Genomic DNA, 22,882 nt, shown 5'->3' with positions numbered 1-22,882 from the left:
TACCCAGAACTTCAAAAGTGTAGAACTGTGTTATTTTTGACTGATGCTTCTGATGTTAATTGTTAGAGCTGCCTAGAGCTCTTCACAAACACTGCATTTCATGTACATATGAAGGGAGAAAATTAGCATTTTTTTGTAATTGTTTATATGTATGCTTAGATATATTTCCATTTGCTTTCATAATTACATGACAAATCCTTTTTCGTACCTTGCATGCGTTCACAATTATTTTTTGTGGTTGTTTTTACTTACAATCAGTTTTGCAGTGTCATGTGGGTGGCTTTATGCAGAATGTATTACCTCAGGCAAGCAAAACCTTTGTCTGGCACCTTTCCTTCTGCCCCCACTGCTTTTCCTCCTGCATTCTTCCAGTTCAGTTTAGCCCACAAAAGAAGGTATTTTTTAAGTACCACGAAGCAAAAGTATTTTTGTGGTTCCTTCCAGACAGAGATTAGTCTGGAAAAGTTGTGGTAAAAAGGATGTGACAGAACTATGTGTACATGAAGGTTGTTGACTTTTTTTTGTCCTTGTTTGAATATTTCAATTTATACTTCACACCCAAGTGATCAGCCACCAGCAGCTGGAATGAGAACTTACTTGAGGTGTGCAGGAGCTGCTCCAGCCGGGTCTGGGTTAACTTCCTTAGCCTTGTGTTTTGAGGACAGCTGAAAGTTTAGTTGAAATTTAAACAAGTGATTGCACAGAGTGGTTGAATGATGTGCTGCTGAAGGGGGAGCTGGTACAGCTGGTGGGCAGCCTTGACCTTTCACAGCAGTTCTCCTGTTGGAACTTGTGTTCTGCTCTCCTTGTGCCCCAGGTGTGGCTCATTTGTTGGTTTGAACAAGTGCATGGCAAGGGTTGGTGTGCTGGGCTCCCTGCCTGGTTTGGGTCCATCTCCTTCAGCACACACTTGAGGGGGACGCAGAGGGGTCACATCTGGTATCTTCTGGGGTCCCTGTTGTTGGAAGGAAAGAGTGAATCTGACTCCATGTTCTTAGGAGGCTAATTTATTATTATATTATTATGTTATGTATATTATATTATATTATATTATATTATATTATATTATATTATATTATATTATATTATGCTATACTAAAACTATACTAAAGAATAGTGAAAGGATACAGACAGAAGGTTTAACAAGATATTAACAAAAACTCGCGTCTGACTCCTCAGAGTCTGACACAGCTGATGGTGATTGGCCATTGAGACAAAACAACTCACATGAAACCAATCAAAGATGCACCTGTTGGATAAACAATCTCCAGCCACATTCCAAAGCAGCAAAACACAGCAGAAACAAATGAGATAATATTGTTTTCCTTTTCTCTGAGGCTTCTCAGCTTCCCAGGAGAGAAATCCTGGCAAAGGGAATTTTCCAGAAAATAGGACAGTGACAGTCACAGCTGTCTTGGCAGCATGGTCATTGGGCTTGTTTCAGCAATTTCTTACTAATTTCATGTCCTCATATCATCCATGGGAAGGGTTTGCCCACTGTGCTGACCCTGAGGAGCTGCTGGGTGTGCTCTGCTCTCAGCATGCTCAGACCAGGCTGTGTTTGGTTCATTGGGGTTTCTCTGCTCTCAGCATGCTCAGGCCAGGCTGTGTTTGGTTCATTGGGGTTCTCTGCTCTCAGCATGCTCAGGCCAGGCTGTGTTTGGTTCATTGGGGTTCTCTGCTCTCACCATGCTCAGACCAGGCTGTGTTTGGTTCAGGGGGGTTTCTCTCAGCATGCTCAGACCAGGCTGTGTTTGGTTCATTGGGGGTTTCTCTGCTCTCAGCATGCTCAGGCCAGGTTGTGTTTGGTTCATTGGGGTTTCTCTGCTCTCACCATGCTCAGACCAGGCTGTGTTTGGTTCATTGGGGTTTCTCTGCTCTCACCATGCTCAGACCAGGCTGTGTTTGGTTCATTGGGGTTCTCTGCTCTCAGCATGCTCAGTCCAGGCTGTGTTTGGTTCATTGGGGTTTCTCTGCTCTCAGCATGCTCAGACCAGGCTGTGTTTGGTTCATTGGGTTTCTCTGCTCTCAGCATGCTCAGACCAGGCTGTGTTTTGGTTCAGGGGGGTTTCTCTGCTCTCACCATGCTCAGTCCAGGCTGTGTTTGGTTCATTGGGGGTTTCTCTGCTCTCAGCATGCTCAGACCAGGCTGTGTTTGGTTCATTGGGGTTCTCTGCTCTCACCATGCTCAGTCCAGGCTGTGTTTGGTTCATTGGGGTTTCTCTGCTCTCAGCATGCTCAGTCCAGGCTGTGTTTGGTTCATTGGGGTTCTCTGCTGCCTGTGTGATGCCTTGGGGCTTCCTATAACAGGATGTGCAATCCTTCACCAGCTCCTGGAAACTATTTTCTGGTGAATTAACTCCACTTTTTATGTGATGGTCTAAGACCATGTAGTACTGAAATGAATTCTGTCACTGTCCAGATAAACTTGGACTAGGCTGCTTCTGAACAAAGCAGAGGTCACTATAATACTTGTCTCTCCAGCTGTGCATGTGTTGGTATAAAACTACCCACACAGAAACACCAGAGCTGTGATACTGTTGGTGTAGACTTCCAAGGTGATGTATAGAATCATACAACATGGTGTGTTTTAGTAAAAGGATGATTAATTTCTTAGAAATGCTTTTGGAGGCATTAATTTCTTATAAAGGCTTTTGGATGGCCATTCTCAGGTGAAGGCCAAAGGAGACATGAACTTCATAGTCATTTCTTCCCAAGATAGCCTGACCTAGGTGTTGAACTCAGAAAATTCTCAGAAGATCCTCTGTAACATTTTGGAAAAGTTCATGAAAGCTTTTGAAAATGTTAGGCAGTTTTTGTCCAGAAAGAAAATATTAAGTTTACATGTGTATCTTTCTGGCCTTAGCAGTAGCTTGGTGGGTAGGAAATAGGACCAGGAGGTTGAAGTGTCAGAGATGATGTATCCTTCCATCCCTCATCTCTACTTACAGGGAGAATAAATAAAATACAAAGGAAATGAGCAGTGGACATTTGATTCTTCCCTTTTTTTGCTATAGAAGATTGATAACCTTTAATTTTCTGAAAAATCTTCAGTATTGAGGATTTCAGAAGAAAGATAAATGCTAGGTAAAAAGCAAAATCTTGTAATATCCTTGTTTTATAGAGAGGAGGGAAAGAGGCTTAATAAACTAACTGAGCTTGTGGCTTTGCCATAAAGCCTGAAATAGATGCAACCATCCTGAGTAACAGAAATGCTGATGTTGAAGGCAGTTCACAGAGATTTCATAAACAAATTAGCTTGCCTGTAAGAAGAGAATGGTGCTGCTGCTGTGGCTGTTCATCAGCAGTGGTAGCTGTTCTTGAAATGAGCATTAATAATCCAGCTGAATGAGAGTTGGGTCAAGGAACTCTGTCCTTTTCAGTAAGCCTGTTCTTTTGATCTGTTCATCTTTGATCATGAACTCATTTAGTGTGTATTGTATAGCAAATAGAACTCAGGGAGGTGGATGACTTCAGTCAAATTCATGGTGACAGTGTCATTCCTGAGCATGGCAGCTCATTTGTTTACATGTACATATATATGTGTGCATAAGAAACTCAAAGTTGCTTTTGTTTTCGTTTGCTAGAGTCCCTTTCTTGTGCTTCTCATTGCCAGCTACAAGGGGAATAGTCAGAACAAGACAACTTTGGGCTGTTTGTCTTGCCTCTGCCCCCTTTGGTGCTTTGGAATGATGCTGTTTGTGACTCCTTTCTCTTGCTGTGCAGGGTCCTTCTCTGCCAGTTTTGTTTGGTGCCTAGGCAGTATTTACTGTAACATTAAAGCAAAAGAAGGCTCTGTTTGATGTGTTGGAATGGGGATTTTTGGAAAGCAGTGTGTGTATGAAAGCAATGTTCTTTGCAAATTAGTCACAATTTTATTTGAGTTTAAGCAGAGCATGAGCATTTCCATGCTCCCTTCCCATTGTGATCACACAAATGTTCCAAAAGATGAGCTCCTGTGAGGGCACATAAAACCCAGGAAAACTTAGTACTGGGAGATTCTTAAGGATTTTTCATCTGGATGAAAAGAATTTTGTACCTTGGCAGGAAATCAATGCTTTCTCATTCTTATTAGGCCTGTAGCAACATCAGCTATAGACATCTCTACTCCAGGGAAAACTTCATTTGAAGTTCCCATCCTTGCAGCCATATTGCTGCTAAGAAATCTCGGGATTCTCATGCAGATGAAGTTCCCTTAGTCCTCCTTATGCTAGCAGTGTCAGGATGTCTCATGAAGGGCAGGTTCCCATGTTCAGATTTGTTGCTGACTCTTTAGATTATATCAGCTTTGATAAAACTGACCTCTGTTTACAAAATATTACTGTGGGATAGCTGCTCTGTCAGTGCTAAATCTTTTGACATTTCCAGCATCTGTATATCTGCAGAAATGCTAAATGGTGATTTACATTGTCAGAGTCCTAGAACAACATAGCAGACTCATCCTCTCCTGTGTATTTTGGAAAAAAACCACATCTGGTACCACTGTGAAGTCTTTATTTATACTTGAAGTGCTGAGAAGGTAACAGACTAATTTTGGCAATTGTTGGAGTAGGAATGATCTTGTGTACACACATGGGCCTATTGCAAAGGCATGCTCATTACAGAGAATACTGACCCAGGAAAGCTCAAGGCAATTAGAAGTAGGGAGAGATTATGGAGAGAGTGTCTCTTTTAAAAGAAAGCATAACTCAGCTTCAGCAGCTGTAGAATGCCTCCTTGGAGGATAGCTTGATGCTTTTTGTGTCTGACCCAGCAGCCTGAGCACCATGAGACCAAAGCAGCAAAGCATCAGCCTGTGGTACAGTTTCCTTAAAGATGAAGGGGAGAACAGGCAGCCTTTCAAGAACCCTGGCATTCTGAATATGTAAGGCCTCTGAAAGCTGGCAAGAAGCTGCAGTGAATTACTAAGCAGAGCTAGGGACCAACATAAACTAACAAGTATAAATTCAAGCCTGAGTTTATCAGCTGAAGCCAGGCACATGTGAGAGTGTGTGTGTTTCTTGCTAAAAGCAAAGAGTGAGAGGCTGATATATTGCTTTGATGGTATTTAAGAGAAAATACTTGCAATCCATATCATTTTGCTGTCAAATGTATTTGAAAAATGGAAAACATGTTGGATATATGTTCTGCAAATAGTTATCAACAGTGTTCCAGAAGTATTTGGTTTAGTGGATTCTTTAGAATTCACCATTCAAATCTTACATGTCTTGAATGATCTTGAAATTGGCTGTTGTTCTTTAGTGTGGCAGAGTGAGAGCATTGCAGAGGTTAATTGCAGCCTGTCAGAGCCTGTGATGCTGCTCTTCTCAATGGAGAGACTCTTCCAAAGGGCTCAGTTTAGTCTGCAAAAATGAGTATTTTGCTCGTGTTTTTGAGGCACTGCCTCTCTGTGATCTGTGGAAGGCCAGGCTTAGTCTCCAGTCCTTTGAACACCTTGATGCACTGGTAAAAAGCTTAAGCAAATCCCAATTCCAGGAAAGCACAGCTTTTACCTCTCAGCATATGGATATCAACCCCATGATTGCAGTTGCATAAATGAAGGCTACAAAGAAGGGTTCCAGATTCTGATTTTTTAATGTGGTTTTAAGAAAAGTCATTGCATTCTTTTGGTTCCGCTGAAGAAAACCGTAAAGGCACCGGTGCAAAAGTGTAAAATATTCAGACTTTCTTTGTGCAATCCTATATGAGGGAAGCTCCTTGTAATTGCAGGAGGAAGCAGAGAGCTTTGGGGTCAGGTAGCTCATCACCTCTAACTGGTGCTCTACAAGAACAAAAAGGCAGCAGGAGAGTGAAGTGCAGCGGCTGTAGCAAATTTGGCTCTGGGTAGCAGCTGGAGTTGCTGGATGAAAGCAGAATGTGGCCTGTTTGTCTGGGAGCCTCTTTGAGGCTCCATGGTATGATTGGTGCTCTAAAAATGTGAAATGTTACTACATGCTATCAGAGCAAGAGTCAGTTCAACATGAATTAGAGCAAGCAGTTGTGACAGCTGAACTGTGTAGTTAAAGGGCAGGCTGGTAGGGCCCCTCTTGTGTTACTTAGCTCGTATTTGTGATCAGTGCTGCTGGTGATGGACAGTGATGTAAAGGTTAATCTTCACAGCAGATATTCTTCCCTGATAATCTTCTTCATAGCTTTTTGTCACAGCCCTACTTTGCCTCCTCACCCTTTCTTTTTTTGTTTCTGTTTTTAACCCTAAATAATCTCCTGTTGCCATGCTCATACTGGATTTCTGAACAGCAGCAAGCCCATAGCTGACTCCCAGGCCAAGCCCCCAGCACTCAGCCACTGCAGCATCCTGCTTCTTCTCCCATTGGTATCCAAATACCACATCAGCTCACTGCAGCTCATGAAAAGAAAAACATAAAACATAAAATGTGAAAAATGCATGTATTTTATGATTGGCTTTTCACAAATATTAAAATGAATATTATAAGTGTTGTGTTAGAAAGTAATGCTGTATTAATTCTCTTAAGTAGTGTGGTAAATATAGTTTTAGGTTATAACACAATGTTCAAATAGAAACTGTGCTATGTAGGATACTTTTTTTAAAGAAAGGACTCGCACTGAGACAGCAGCCACAGGACACCTGAATCTTTCAGAGAAAGAGAATTTATTGCCCCATTATCAGAAGAACGGAACTTCTTCCTGCCTCAAAGGTGCTGTCAGGATTGAGAGGAAGAAGCTGACACTGCCCAGCCAGAATCCTGTGTTTGAATGGAATTTATGCATCATGGATGAGGTGTATGAATATGCAACATGTTATTGTTTTTAAGGGTTAATCCTCTGTTAACCTGGGTCCTTTTTCGGGCTCGTGCTGCCCAGAAAAGGCACCCGGACTGTCCATAACTCTTTGTCTTTATAGTCTCATATGAGATTGTCCTAATTCAAATTGTCCAAATTAATATTACTCTAATTGTATTACTATTTTTATAAGCATTTTATTACTATTAAACTTTTAACATTTTAAAAACAAGTGATTGGCATGTTTCACATAAAACATAAATAAAACATAAATAAACATAAATAAACAAATCTTGTAAATGGTTGTAAATGCATCTTGTAAATTGTTTTTTTTGTTTTTTTCCCTTTCCCCCTCCCCACTTAGAGCACGATGAGTGTGGCAGTGGGCAGCACCAGTGTGATGAGAATGCAATCTGCACCAACACCATCAGGGGCCACAGCTGCACCTGCAAGCCCGGCTACGTGGGCAACGGGACCATCTGCCGAGGTGAGTCTGTCCCCGCGGGGACACCACACACCTGCCAGCTTGTGATTTGTCACATCTGCCGCCACTCACCTGCGCTCTGGGAACCCAGCAGGGCTGCATTTTGCAGGGCTGTGCTTTGGGACATCCTCTGGCAAATGATGGGAATTGGTTTGTGCTTGACTTCTTAGGAAGAAGGAATATTTTTGGAATGGAAGGAGAAAAGAACTTTATATTTGCTGCACTGAATACTGTCATTTGAGTTAGTGTAATTCAGCTTTTGAGTGGTGTTCATGTTTTATAAAATCTGGATGCTCTGTGCTGTCACCTTTGGCTTTTAAGTTTTAATGAGATGCATTTCAAATTAGGATAATTGTATTTTATGCTAGCATCATGTGGTTGGTATTTGACTAGTTGCATCAGAGTCATGACTTTTTTTTAATATATAAATCTTTAAATGTGTATTTTGAAGATTTCTTAGTTTTGTAAACAAGAAATAATGATAGCCAGCCATGCTTGCTGTGAAGTATTCATTTATGGCATGTCCTTTATTTAGCATTGGTTTTATGTTTTTCTTTCGGTAGAGAGAGAAGGAAATATCTCATGAAAGGACAGAGGAAGGTTGGATTAGTGAGGGCTCTGTCTTGAAGTACTACTGAGTTGTAACTCATGCCTTTATGAATTATATTTGTCTCAGAAAAAGCTGGTTCTTGTCTTTTCTGGATTTTCTTACTTCTTGAACAGAATTACAGTTACAGAAAACTGAATTTTATTTTTTTTTTTTAATGACAACAATTGAAACTGAGGAATGTACTGGATAAAATGTTCTGTACAATTTTGGGCACAAGAGGCTGAATATTAATTTCTCAGACTCTTGTAAATGGGCCAAACAATTCCTTAAAGGACAATGAGCTTTGATGTCGTTCCTGTTTCAAGCTGAAGTCCTTCACCAAGATTGTCCTGTCAGCTGCTGAATTAGCAACCATCAGATTGGTTTTGATAGGACTTTTATCTGGGTACTTTCCACCAATGCCAGAACATCCCTGCACTTAAAACTAAAATGGTTAGTCAAGGATTGAATAAAGAATAGAAAAATGTACTGGAAGTGTTGGGCAAGTTAAAAAACCTTGGCCTGTCTGAATTGAAGATCAACAGGTGGTACCAGGGAGAAACTCACTGTACTCTTGGATTACAGTAAATATCAACTGCAGCACAGACAACTTGAGTTTCAGAGAAGCCTGGGTACTAAACAGCCTGACTGTAATATTATTATTATTATTATTATTATTATTATTATTATTATTATTTTTATTTTTATTTTTATTTTTATTTTTATTTTATATTTATATTTATATTTATATTTATATTTATATTTATATTTCTTTGAAATTGGATGTTTGGATTAGTTCATAAAATCTATGTTTTCACACTGGTTTTCTTCATTTGCATACCTTTAATGTGCCAAAAACTCGAAGTGAAACTCCTACTGCACATTTATTAATCCATTAACGTTGTAGTAATGAAATGGCACTAAAGAAATGCGATAATGTTTCTACTCTCAAAGTTCTATTGAAACCTGAGCTACTAAAATATATATTTTTGTATATAGAAATATTACATATTGTGTATATATATCTATATATATATGTATATATAGATATATATGTTTAGTATGCCTTGAATTGCACATGCAAGTGTAGTGACAGTTGCCTTTTTGAGATAGGTATGCATGGAATTCCAGGGATATGTGTTCTTATATTCTGACTAGGAAGCATAAATTGGAAAGACAACTGGAGATTATAGAAAGGGGTTTGCAGTCTAATAATTACTGAAGTCAACAAGGACAAGAATAATCCAGCACTGCATGGAATAGTCATTACTGCTAACAAGATACTATTAGAATTATCTGCATTTTAGTGAATTATAAAACACACAATATGAAGTACTGGGTTTGATTTTCTGAGCCTGTGGTTCTGTGGTTCCATGAAGTTTTCACAAGTTTGGATGCTAATTGAAGAAATGTTCCCCTTTTGCCCATGATAGCAGAAACACCACTTCTGCCTCTCTTTTACTAAGCTCCACAGTGGCCCCTTACCTGCCACAGGGTTTCCTTGCACAAATGCTGGCACAAGGAAAGAGGTGTGAGCATGTCAGGACAGCTATAAACTGCTGTTGGCTTGTCGTATTTTAGGGCTTTATCTTCAGGCAACACAGATTGGAAAAACATAGATAAAAGTCAAGGTGATATGTTTGCTGTAATACCACCTGAAGATAAGATAAATGTTTCTATTCTCCTTGAGACACCTGCAAGTGCTTTATAAATGTTTACATGTTGGAGATGTGTACACACACAAGACAGTGGTTCCAACTACTCCTGAAATAATAGATCTCCGTGGTTCAGTAGGAAATCTTATTAATATTGTTCAGCAAAACCATAAACGCAAAAATGATGGTTTTATGATGAGAGAAAAGGACAGACTTTGTGCATGATTCTGCATTCCATTTCAACAATTTATTTTAGCAGTGTTATAAAAAGTAAAATCAGAGTAATGATCCTCTTTGGATTTAGTGAATAAGACACTGATAGTCTTTATAAAAAACCCAGGATACTGTTATATTTGTTTTAGAAAAGAATACATATGTAGTTGAATTAAATTGTATTGTGGGCTACTGGCAAATACAACTCAATTACTCTGGCAGGAATTAGTGTTGTTTGCCATTTTTGTGAAAAGCACAGAGAAATAAAAAGGAGCAGAAGTAATATGGACATGAATATAATGATTGCTGGGGATTTATGGGAAAAAAAAAACCAACAAACCAAACAAACCCCAGATATTTAAGAGGAAATAGAAGATATAAAAAACCCCCAAACCTGTATAATCAGACAATCACACATCTTGACTAGCAAAAGATCTTGTGCATAAGGAACTGTATTACTGTAAATGCAGGACACTGGCTGTTTAATTAAAGACCAGATTGTGTCAAAGATGTGGAAATGGTCAAGGAGGAGGATGGTGCAGAAAGGGCACAGACCAAGACTTGCAGGGGCTTCAGCATTAAGAGATACTGCCATAGTTTAAGTGACACTGAAAATGGAAAGAGAAGTGGAGATGAATGCAATAAAAACTCTACAAACACAGAATTATTTATATGTAGACAGTGAGACAATAAACTAGAGACAAGATTTCCTGTGGATACTCTCAATTTCACTTTAAGAAGCAAACTTTAGCATCTCAGGCAGACACTGAAATTTGGGTGAGAGATGAGAGCAGAATGAAGCTGAGGTGAGCTAAAATGACAAGGCAGGAGAATGCTGTACCATCACCATCAGTAAACTGGACAGAGCAATGGACCCACAGTCAGGTAGATTATATATCAGGATTTCTTCAGAAAATGGTAAGTAAAGCAGAGATCCATTCTGGAAGAAATTACAGCATCAAAAGCAGAGGTATAACTACTTGAATAGAGAGAGATTCTGATTCTACAGATTTGTTAAATGGCTCTTTTCTCTGAAGGAAACTTGGGAAAAAATAAAAAGAAGTAGGAGTGATTTGGGACATAGAAGATGTTACAGGTGGGTGCTGGAAGACATGTCATGCCCTTCTACTTGAATTCTCTGAATGAATTATAGAATTCATAGGTGGGGGTAGGATAAGGACAATTGGAGCAATTTCACTAAACTTCAGGACAGGATGTAATAGTGCAGCATTAAGGCTGCACTTCAGGTGGAAGGGAAAGGTGATCAAAATTGGTTTAGCAACTGAGTGCTCCAGTTAAAAAGAGCTGTGGTGGGCAAATGGTGCCTACTTGGTACAGCACGGTACTCTGAAGTGTGCCTGCCAGGATGGACCTCGTGGGGAGTCAGTGCTTTGTGGCAGCAGCTAGAGGAAAGAAGTTCCAGTTTCCAGTTTGGGGTTCCTGGGACAACCAGGTGTGTGAATAACTCCTCACCCATAGACAGGATTGTGTGTGTGAACATAAAACACTGGCATCTATAAAATGAGTAAAACTCACTGTCATGGCTTCAGCTGAAGAACCAGGGGTAGTGAATACAGATATAAATACCATTCTTAGACCTAAGAGGCTCTTGGTCTGTGTTTTGTTGCAGTGTTTCTGTGTGTAATCTTGACAGGGCTTGAATCTGGGAGGCTGGAAAATCTATCAGGGGAAAATGTCTTTCTCTGCTTTTTGTCCTGCTAAGTTCCAGTTCTGCTTGGCAGCCTTGCACCACATGCTGTGGCAGTGCCATGCTGAAGTAATATGTGCCATTTGTGTAAAACATAGAGGACTTTGTGCCCCACAGTCTCCTGTGCCTCAGTGAGAGGGCAGGCAGGGAACACTTGCTGTGGGATGTACAGTCCTGCAGCTCAGCAGAGTTTAGCCTTGAGCTTGTGCCCTGTACCACACACTGAAGCCAAACAAAAGAACCAAGGATGCATCATAAGGTTTCTTCAAGTAATTGATAGCATTTAGGATGAAATGGCTTAAATAAGCCCCCACCCATCATACTTTACCAGGAACAATGGGCAAGTTGCCCCCCAGGTTTTGTTGCAATGAGTTGTTTTCCTTTCACAAGGAGATTTAGATGTAGTCGGTATACAAGCCTTGTCCTAACTCTTGGTATTTTGTTGAAAATGTTTGTTCTAAAGCATAAATTCTACCCACAGACATCCTTATATACTCTCAGAAAGATAGAAGTGGCCTTGAACATATTCAGATGCTAAAGAAAAGGAGTTCCTCAGAAACATGGACAAGGTGTGTTTGCTAATCTTTTTCATGGAGAATGAACAGAAGCCTAGCACTTAATCAAGTGCAAATACTGTTCACTGTACTTTCATATTTTACATGTACAATCTGTCTAACAGGTATATTTAGTGTGCTATTAACATCTCATTTAGTGGTTTCCACTGAGGTGCAGATTTATTGGAATGATTAAATGAGGTGGATTTAGTTACAATCATACACCGTAAAGCAAATGTGTGCAATGTGACTGATGCTTGGGCAGAAAACCATCAGGTATTGTGAAATAAAAATCAAAACAGTGTTTATTCTAATTAATATTTAGGCTGTATAATGGCTTATTTCTGCCAGAGCAAAGACTCCAATTTTTTTCCTATGTTACATTTTTCTGCAACACTACACAGGAGACACTTAAGGGATTAAAACTCAATATATGGTGGAGTCTTAAAGAATAGAGCTGCTATTTCTAAGTGACTCAATTCTAGTGTAATCTGGAATTTGGTTTCTTAATTGCACTGTGGGTTCTTATGTATTTTTGCTTTGGGATGTGTATTTAGGAGTGGGATTGTTACTGGTGGACTTACTGCTTAATTCAGGAATAAATTCTTTGGATTCTTAATATAAAATGCAACCAGATTTTGAATAATTACTCTTATTTTTTTTGTATGGTACTGGGGATAATCAGAGGGAGTCTTTATTCATAATACACATAGAATGTTTCCTGGCAACAAGAATACCTCTCAGACTTAACAATTGCTTCTCTTTGATGTCAGTCAATAAGTTGGCCTCTTTTACATTGTTTTAATCACAAATTATAATTGGGTGGACATGTTGCTTTAGCCAATGGCACTCTGAGAGCTGTCTTGCACTGCTGTTTTCTTTGTTTCAAAGCAGGTATTTTTTATATTTCGTAGTCTGAAATATATTTAATAATCTGAAAGATATGTCCACGAAAGAAGTTGTGTGCCTTCCAATGTGTAGGCAGTGTAGTGATAGTGTAGTAAACAGATGATTAAAGATAAAATAATTTTTATGTGTTATAGAATTTCTCCTGATAGGAAAAATACTCCAGTGTATTTTTAATAAGAGCTAAAGAAGAAAAAAAAAATATTCTCTTTGGTTATTTCTATACTGAGTCTGCTTTTTTGGGTCCCTTTTACACTGACATCAGAAAAGCTAAGGTAGATTAACTTTAAATGTCAGCAATGGGAGAGAGTCAGACGTGCTGATAGCTTGATATTGAAGCAGATCAGATCACTCATGCTGCCTCTTAGGTTTATGTTTTTTGCATGCAGGTGTGTCTGCTGGAAGTGGAGTTGAAAGCCTTTATGAAGCATTGGAGTGAATTATGAATAAAATGTAGGCCAAGATGGAAAGAAACAAACATGACTTTCCCATAGCCTTGGAATTTTTTGTGGCTATAAGGCTTTGAATGCTTGATGTGCCTTATTATGGCTTTAATTGCTGCTCTGGTGGAATATTCACCAGTTTCATGAAAGAATATGGGAGTTTTGACTCATGCTGAGATTTTTATCTTCATTCTTCACAGTCTTGCGCTTTGTATATTTTTTATAGCTAATATAGAGCGAATAAATCACTGCAAAAGCAGGCATGTGCATTCACCTGCATTTTGGTGTCACATGGCACAGGAGGAAAATGCCAGTGTAAGACGCTGGGATAGTCACACTTTTGGGGTGAGGCATTCTAGATATAATTGATTTAATAATTTTAAACCAGTATGTACTTGTACAGCAGTGCAATTAGAATTATTATAATTTTTTTCATTCTAAAACTAGCATGGCTGGAAAAGACTCAAGACAGTATTATTGAAGCCTCTAAATTTACTGTAGTCCTAAATCCACTGTACTAATAAAAATGAGAATTTGAAATTTTAACATAAGAATCTTTGTATTTTTGTTCATGATTAGATATTTATCAAATGTGGTACGTTCATTGCAATGGCTATGTTTGTGTTTGGATTTTGAGTTATATAAACTCACTTAGTTTCATTGCATAGATTTAGTTGTGTGAGGTGTTGAAATTCAGACTTTTGTATGTGTTGGGCTTGTGTGAGCAGGCCTTGGAAGTTGGGGGCTACTCCTCATCTGTTTGTGCTGCTGGAGAGGAGGAGATAAAGCCTGGGAAGGAGTGAGAACTGGGAGAAAGATTTATTAAGGTTTAATTCATTTCTCATTATCCTCTGATTTTGTTAGTAATAAATTCAGTAATTAGTAATAAATAATTCAGTAATTGGCAATAAATTCAGTTATGTCTGCAGGTTGAGTCTGTTTTGCCCACGCAGGTATTCAGGGGGTGATGTCTCTCTCAGTCCTGGTCTCAGCCCATGAGCCCTCGGTTCTGTTTCCTCCCCCTGTGCAGAGAGGCAGTGACAGAGCAGCCCTGCTGGGTGGGTGCCTCTCACCCCCTGCATTGGACTGCAGGCTGAGCTGTGCCCATCTGCAGTGTGCAGCCCAGTGTTACAGTGCTCTGCTGTGTGCATGGGACTGTCCAAGGTGATTTAGAATGCACATCAGTTATGGAAATAGCTCATTTAAAACCCATGAGTCATGTAACCTGTCAGAATCCAGATCCTGATCTCTGTGCTGTCACAGACTTTCTCACTGCTGTAGATTTATAACTCATTTGAAAGGAGTGTAGCAGTGATTTGTGCTTGCTGGAGAAGTGGTCTAGTCCAGAGAACTGTTGTATCTGTATAAAAGTAAGGAAAAGCTATAGTTATGTGGAATATTTTGAAACTTAATCTGACAGGTTTTTCTGCCTGTATGAGTAAGTGCAAAGGGCTCATCAGACCTAGTCATGAGTGCTTATGAGGGTTCCTAGGATCACATCCCAAAGTGAGGAGTCTCTTGTTGACTCAAGTTGCTTACTGTCTCCTATTGCTTTGGCTTGCATTCATTGTTTTCAGGTCAGCTGTTCACTCTGGGGTCATGTCCTGTGCAGCATGCACACAGAAGAATTGCCAGGTGATGACAAGTTAACAGATATGTTCCCCACACTCTCCTGGCCAGTAAAACTGTGTAGAAGCATGAGACTATTTCAGTATTCTTTGCTTTCTCTTTTAAGAGCATAGTTAATAAAAGCAAAAATGTGAAGGTGTCACTTGATAATTAATTTCTGCTCCATACATTGTACTCATTTTCGACATTGTGTTTGAGATCACCCAAGTCAATAACTGCTGTTTGCAGCAGATGTATCTCCTCCCAGGTCACTGTCACCAAAATATTGAGGAGCCCAATTTGGAGCCTCCTGAAGTTAAGATGGAGCTTTCTAATGCTACTGGAATGGTTCATGTGTGTTACACAACCTCATACTTTTCTTTTTCTTCCTGTAGTGTTGAAATCTAAAATTATCAATCATTAGCCCTTAAACAGATCCTTAATTGAAGGAACTCATTCTCTGTGCTCTGCTGCTTTTTTGACAGGAGAGCAATAGACACGTGGACAGTGGTTTGGCCAGCAGTGCTGACTGCCCTAACCTTGTAATCCTCAAGAGTGAAACCCTGTCTGTTTGTATCTGAGATTCTCCTGGCCTGCCCTGCGAGATTGACATGCAGTTATTTGGAACAAATTGCGTATTTTTTGTTGGTGGCTGAGAAAAATCAGTTCATTAAGAGCATCTTGAAATATATCATTGCACAAAGCTGGCTGCAGCCTGGGCTCAGCTCAGAGCAGCAATCAGAGCACAGTACAATAGCAGAGCAGAGTTTCCTTTTTGTGAAATCAGTTACAGTGTGCAACCATGTCAGCATTCATGTTTATGGAATAAGCACATTAAAAGGCAAGGAGAGGCCAAATAACATGCAACTCTTACTACTCCCTATAGAATATGACCAAACAATTATGAACACTGAATATAAATATCTTACTCAAATGTAAAATAAGGGTCTTGCAGTTGGTTTTGGCAACAGTTTTTGGTAACACTGTGCTGGCACCCCAGTGCCAAAGAAAGTAGCCTCTCACACAGCACATAATTAATCTGGAGAGTCCTTGGTCACAGGGTGGTGAGGATGGTAGACAGAAAAACTGCTGTATGTATGTACAAAGAACAGCCCAAACAGGGAGAGCAACATATTTGGTTTGAGAAGGGTGATGAGTAATCTTTATTCACCAGATCCTTTCCCTGTTCTTCTCCTTGATGTTTGCTTTGGGCTGTAGTTGGAGAGAGGACGCTGAGCTAATAGGGCTTCTGAAATAACCTGGTTGATTGATTTTGATGTTTTTCTAGATGGAATTATTATTAGAGCAATCTCTTTTGGGTGAGGATAATATTTATGTGTGTTCTATTTGTACAAAAGTTTTTTTTGGAGGGGCTATTTGCCATAGCAGTTGAATAGGCACCATCCAGAAAACTCTTTTCAGCCTCCTCTTCCTAATAATTTCCCCCACTGCAATACATCAAAGCAAAGCCATTAAGTGATTTGTCAAATGTGACATCCATGATTGGTACCTGATCCAGGACTCAGATTCTGTTCCCACTCTGATAAGTCTGGTCTTAAACCACTGGGCTGTGATTTCTCCATGGAAACTATCAAAACAATTTTTAAAATAGCTAAAGAATCAAAGAGGAAGACTCCAAAATCAAGCACTTGTGAATATGGAAAATTTAGGTTACTTATTCAGTGTTCAGTCCCATGCATACAGTCCATGCTAATAAAATCTCAGGTGTTGTGAGGTTTTTGGTCCCTCTGCCTCATTCAGTGCACAGTACAGACACATAAATCAGCCAAGGAGACAAAGTCCTGAAAATGCATCTTCTGTCTTTATTATTTTTATTGTTCATTGTGTGACCCTATTTCTGTTAGTTACTGTCCCAGTATTTGTACTGAATTTAAGGCATTAGCAGGTCCTTTAGAAGCCAGTATAAACTGTTTTTATCAAATGCTTGCAGTGGAGTGAGCATGCAGTTTGTCTGCCCTTGCACGAGCTCTCTGGTGTGGTGCAGTGATGAGTTTGAGGAGTTGTCCAGGTTTTCAGGCCTGTGGCTCTCACCCTCCCATTTTCCCATCACTTGAGGAGTAGGATATTACTCTGTGGTTTTGACACTGGAGGGGGATGTGGGGAGAAGGGGCTGGGTCCCAGGTTCCCAGGTGAGTGTACCACAGCTGACTTTCCTTTCTGCTGCTCCTGCAGAGACCTCTTGTCTTCCCATTCCCTCTGTTCTTTCTTCTCTTTATTTGTCCTCTCCTGGCTCAAGCACCACCTTGAAACATGCTGTAAGATTAATAGTGTGTGATTCAACATTTACAAACTGGGTTTTTTCCACAGATATAGGATAAAGCATATCCTTCACGTTTCTTGTACCAAGGTGGGGGTCCTTGGCCATTAAAAAAAAAACAAAAACCCCAACTACCTGTTACTTATATTGAGGAATATATGGGCTTTTTTTCTACAGTGGAGCTTCTGGTAGATATCAGAGAAGAAACTTACTACAAACTGTTTACTTGACCACATTACTGAAAATGGTATTTTATAGTAATAAAGCTTGGATTGCCCTGTATGTAGGTATGGCTCACTTTTTGTGAGTTACATTGGTTGGCTTGCTAGTTTTGGAGATTGCATTTATTTTTTGAACACTGGGAATGGCAAATCTGGAAGCTGTGCAGGATGTTTGATGGGACAATTTGCATAATTTTAGCTGGAAAGATTCTCCAGTTCAGCTGTTTCACAGTGGTGCTGGTGTTTTAGCCTCTGCAACGTGCTGAAAAGTTGAGGCACCCCTGTGTGTGTATGGAGCTCTTATCTAAAGTGTTCAACAATAAAAATAATGAATGTGGCTATGCTAAGTGAGCATATGCTAAGTACAAGACTAACAGCAAGTTTAAACTCTATACTCAGAATGGTACCTGAAAGAGATGTTGCAATGAAAAACAATCTATTCTGGAACCTACTAAAAAAAACAACAAATGATGCTTTGAAGATTGTATCATCAAAATGAATTATTAGGTGAACTCAGTACACAAATTGCAGGAATAATGTGAATTAAAATAGCTCAGAACACATGATGTGCAGAGGGAATTACAAGTTAAAGTAAACCAAGCAGAAGTGGGAATTGAAGGTGTCCTGCTTTTCAACATAATTTAAAATTCAGTCATCCAAAAGTAAAAATGAACAATTTGTATGTCATAAAACCGAAGAGTTTTTATATAAGTATTCCTGAAGGGCCAGAGCTGTGTGACCCGTGGTGTTATTCTGTCAATAAATACTCAAACATCTTAGTGTGTCACCTTGATGGTGCCTGCAGTTTCCCCAGTGCCCTTCCAGCCCCCTTTTCTTTTTTCTGGTTGAGCATTAGGAGGGGAATTGTCAATCTGGATTTTTGAAGCTGAACTTTAAAAATATTTATTTATATGACTTTATTATACACAGGCACATCAAGCAGGGTTTGAAATTTTAAAATTACGTAAAATTGAGAAACTTACCTTTTGTCTTTCAAAACTGTGAGAGCAGTACACATCCATACCTTTGTTCACATCCCTCTTACCTGTCTTCCTCTGTAGTCTTTTAATTATATTGCAGCCTTGAGGGTGTAGATGATGGGATGCATTTGCTGCCACTGATGAACAGACTGAATAACTGTTCTCAACAGCCACTCACACTATGAAAAAGTCTCCACCCCTTCCCTTGAGCATATGATTTCACAGTGTCTGATGGCTTTGTGAAGGAGCTGCTGCTGCTGGTGGAAAGCCCTGGGATGGAACCAAATGGCAGCTGGGTGTGGAGCTGCTGGAGCTCTTGCAGAGTTTAAGCAGGCAGCATCCATTTCCCTGTGTTAATTGTAGTGGTTTGCCCATGCTCATTAATGTGCCACTTTTATTACCCAGACACATGGCTGTACTTTTTCCTGACACCCATTATTCCTCCCTCTGAAGAGAACAAAGGAAACAACAGCCATCTGATATTGCCATGACACACGTTATTTCTCCATAAAAGATGGAGGCAATCAAATCAGTCTGCCTGCACAGGACAGTGTTCCCTGAGCCTTCAGAGAGAGGCAAGAGAGACAATTGTTAATGTGGTAATTTTACACCTCACTGAGCAAGGTATGTGTCTAACTAAAAGTAAGTGATTGACTCCAATGAGACTGCTTATGTAATTAGGCACTGAGTTTTTCTGTTTCATGCTGAATATGCTTTGCTGTGTTTATATCAAACACAGAATAAGCACAGACAACAAACATTCATCTTCCACTGAGGGTATCAAGGGCAGGTTCAATTCATAATTTCTGAAGAGAGAACTGAGTAGCCAGGCCCACCTATTGCTTGTCTTTGAATCCTTGGCAAATAGAGTGGCCTTAGAGGAAGATTTAGAAACTAGTTTTCAGTGACATCACAGAGAAGTAGTTAAAGCCAAAATAAAAATGAGTGGGAATCTATAAGCAATTGCTAATGGTTATTGCCAAGTGATTTTTAGTGCTCCATTATTTATTTATACTTCTACTGCTCTGAAAGCCCTGAAATTCAGAAATAGCTCAGATGTTAAGGTTTCATCCACCCAGTACTTGTGCCCCTTGCATTAAGTGTTCATCAGGTGAAAGTAAAAGAATCAAATAAGCACCTGCATGCAGCTGGAGCAGAGAACAGACAATATTCTTACCATCTTATGGCCACTTGCTGTAACCAGCAGTCCCAAGGATTTGATTTTGGATAAGAACAGTGTGTGCTGTTGAACTGTACATATAATACTGGCTGCTGCATGGCACTGTCCCTGTATGCCATGGCTGCCACGGGCAGTGAGGATGGGCTGCTCCACACACACCACTCTGAGCTCCTGGGGCAGCAGCCAGCCAGCAGCACAGCAGCCCTCCTGTCCTGGGAGACATCTGGGGTGGGTAGAACCCACAGCCATGGGCTAAATGAGCTCAACAGACAGCTTGGAGACATGGCTACTGGCTATGGAAATGATACCCATTCTTTTGTGACATATATATATCCAGCTAGCTAAATAGAAGGTGTAGGATATGGGTATGACATAGGTGGTACAGAGCAAGAGGTGGTTAATAGCCTGATTCCAGCCAGGACAGGGTTAATTTTTACAGTGGCCAGGAAGGGGCTAGGCTAGGACATGAAGGTTATTTCATACTAGCTCACATCGTTTTCTGGGAAGGGGGGGTCCCTTCTGGGTTGCAGAGTGGGGCACTGCAGTTGGGTTTTTCATGGAGGTGAGCACTGGAGTATGAATTGTTTGTCTCTTGTACACTCTTCTGTTAATATTGTTACTGCTACTGTTTCATTTTCTTATCTTATTGCTGTTTCCATTAAATTGGCCTTACATCACTCCCTGATGTTTGCCTTTCATGCCTCCAGTCCTCTTCTCCACCCTGCCTCAGAGGAAGGAGAGAGTGAGTGAGCAGCTTGTGATGTCAGGTGTTTCAGTGGAAACACTCTTTGGGCAATATCCAAAACCATTACTCCTAAACCATTACTAAAATGGTGCAATAGCATTTTCAGATGTATTTACCTAAATTCTGTCCACATGGCCTTTGAGGCATGCAGTGCTTTTTTCTTTTTTATTTTCCCTCCATTTTTTTTCCTTTGTGTATTACTTTTGTCAGTGGTTGGTTTGTCTGCTGAGGAGAATTACACCTCGTGACAGTGTAAGTTACACCTAATGCATGAAATCTGTTGCATAAAAAAGAGGGTAATTACCTGTTACTGATAAAGGTAGATGTTAGAAATCTGTAAGCACTATTTCTTTGTGCCTTGTACTTGAAACTGAAGATTACACATTAAACAGAAATATGATACATATCTTGAAATACGATTTCAGGTACTTCTATGATGTGTTTCTAAGGTCTGACTGCATTTTTTGTATGTGCTTCAAATTCTTTTATATTGCTGTGTTCTAGCAGTTGGTGAGAAATATGCTGGCCTTCAGTGCAAATAAACTGCACTGTAGAATGTCACTAAGCATTAGCAAATGTGGTATTTTCATCTGGATATAGTGTTTTGATTGTTATTTAAACCTTAATGTCTTTCTGACACCATGACCCTGATAAACTTCATAAATTGTCTCCTAGGTCATACCAGACAGGTCCAGTCAGGCTCCATCTCTTCTGGACAGGCATGCTAGGAACATGTTAATGAGGTAATACATGGGGACAGCCTGCTCTTGCCTCAACAATTACCTTTGACAGATGATCTGTCAAACTGCTACAAGAACGTAGCCTGTTACCTCTCATGAAATTTTGCAGGTATCCTAAGAAAAATAAATCCTGAAGATGCTTTTGCGTCTTCATCAAAAATTTGTTCGTGCCACTAAAGAATGTGTGTAGTCTTTTGACACTTCCCACTGTTTATTTGGAGCACATTGCAGTGCTGAAATGCTCAGCAGGACTGATTGCTCTGGAGTGTCATAGGTTGCATCCATGGGCTTCCTATTAGCAGCTTCACCATCCAGCAAAAGCAGCATTTATCTGTACTTAGCTGTGCCACTTAAGCACTTCTCTCATCCATAGGCTGTAGGAGGGTGAAAATTTAAGGGAAGTTATTTTAATCCTACAGCTGGAAACATGCTAGTTTATAAACATGGAGGGGATGGAGGATGCTGAGGTTGGTGCCTGTGCAGGCAATATCCACATTTTTGTGGATAGTGACATTTCTTCATGAGGACTGTTGTACATATGTTCAGAGGCTTTAACATGGCCTTTTTAGTGTGTGTAGCCATAAATGGTTGTAGATGTGGAAATGGCAGAATAGCATGAGGTCCTATTAGAAAGGAGGAAAGTGGAAACTTTCATGCAATGATACTTGAATTCCACTTTCACTCACCAAAGTCACAACCATAGAATGGTTTGGGTTAGAAGTGTCCCTAAGAATCATCCCATTCCACCCCCTTGCCATGGGCAGGGACACCTTCCACTGTCCCAGGTTGTTCAGGACCCCGTCCAAGATGGCCTTGGGCACTGCCAGGGATGGGGCAGCCACAGCTGCTCTGTGCCAGGGCCTTGCTGTGATCTAAGAAGGAAAAAAAGGCTTCACTGCCTTCAGTGTCATCTCTTGCTGTTTGCTCTTTCCTACTTAAAGCAAAGGGTAATATCTTGAAGATTCATTTCTTTGCATTTGGTAACCTGCATTTGGTAACCTCCACAACTTTCTGTTGTGTTTCCAGTATTATTTTTATGCAATTAAAGTGCCAATGTAATTGCCAGAATTACTGTTGAACCCAGCCTACCCACCTTTTCATGAAAGTCCCCTGTTAAATCATCAACTTTATTCAGTTGTGTTAGGTGTTTCTCATTAAACCATAATAATGTGAGCTCTCTTCCAGTAAGTCAGGTGAGACTTTGTCATGAATGTATGATAATTATATTGGTGATAGATCAAATAAAAATATCTTCTGCTAGCAGGGTTTATTTGCATTTCACTTGTGATGTTGCGTAGCTGACACGAAATCTCTTTTTATTGCCTTATTTCAGGGATGCAGGGAAGTGAATACTGGGTATAAAATGATGTGAAAACAAAGAGATCTTGTAAGTTTGAACCAACACAAACCTTAATGGGAATTGTTTTCCAAGCCCAAAGTCAGTGCAGGCATTTGGAAGGTTCAACTCTGATGCTCAGCAGATGTGGATCATATTTCTTAATCTCATTATGCAGTTCTGCATTTAAATAGTGCTAAAAGAAGCATTTATTAATGTTTTCTTTTAATTTTTCACTGAGACATTTCCTATGCTTGCATAGATACAATACATTGATAACATATTCTGAGGAATTTCTGTGTTTGGCAAATTTTCCAAAACTGACACTAGCTTTTGTGGTGGTTTTTATAGAATTATAGGATCATTTAGGTGAGAAAATGCCTTTAAGACCATTGAGTCCAACCATATGTGGTTGCAGTGAGGGCGATGATACTGTCAGTTTTAGCTTTTGTATTTTTAAGATTCTGTACTACTTTAGTGAATAGTTCTGAGCTTTATATT

The 22,882-nt window shown here is 39.9% G+C and overlaps 1 protein-coding gene across 3 annotated transcripts in view; it reads left to right on the top strand.

Annotated features, from left to right (window-relative positions):
- Positions 1–22,882, top strand: part of NELL1 (neural EGFL like 1) — a 318,623-nt gene that overhangs the window by 186,458 nt on the left and 109,283 nt on the right. For all 3 annotated transcript variants that reach the window (XM_071417123.1, XM_071417121.1, XM_071417122.1), the window contains exon 14: positions 7,106–7,228. In XM_071417123.1, coding sequence (XP_071273224.1) covers positions 7,106–7,228 — 123 coding nt within the window. The remainder of the gene's footprint in view (positions 1–7,105; positions 7,229–22,882) is intronic.

Source organism: Agelaius tricolor, unplaced genomic scaffold (genome assembly GCF_023055355.1).
Source record: "Agelaius tricolor isolate 1412-34295 unplaced genomic scaffold, bAgeTri1.0.p SCAF_67, whole genome shotgun sequence".
In the NCBI taxonomy this organism is placed as follows: domain Eukaryota; kingdom Metazoa; phylum Chordata; class Aves; order Passeriformes; family Icteridae; genus Agelaius; species Agelaius tricolor.
The sequence above is the reverse complement of the archived record's forward strand: the minus strand, read 5'-3'. Positions and strand labels throughout refer to the sequence as shown.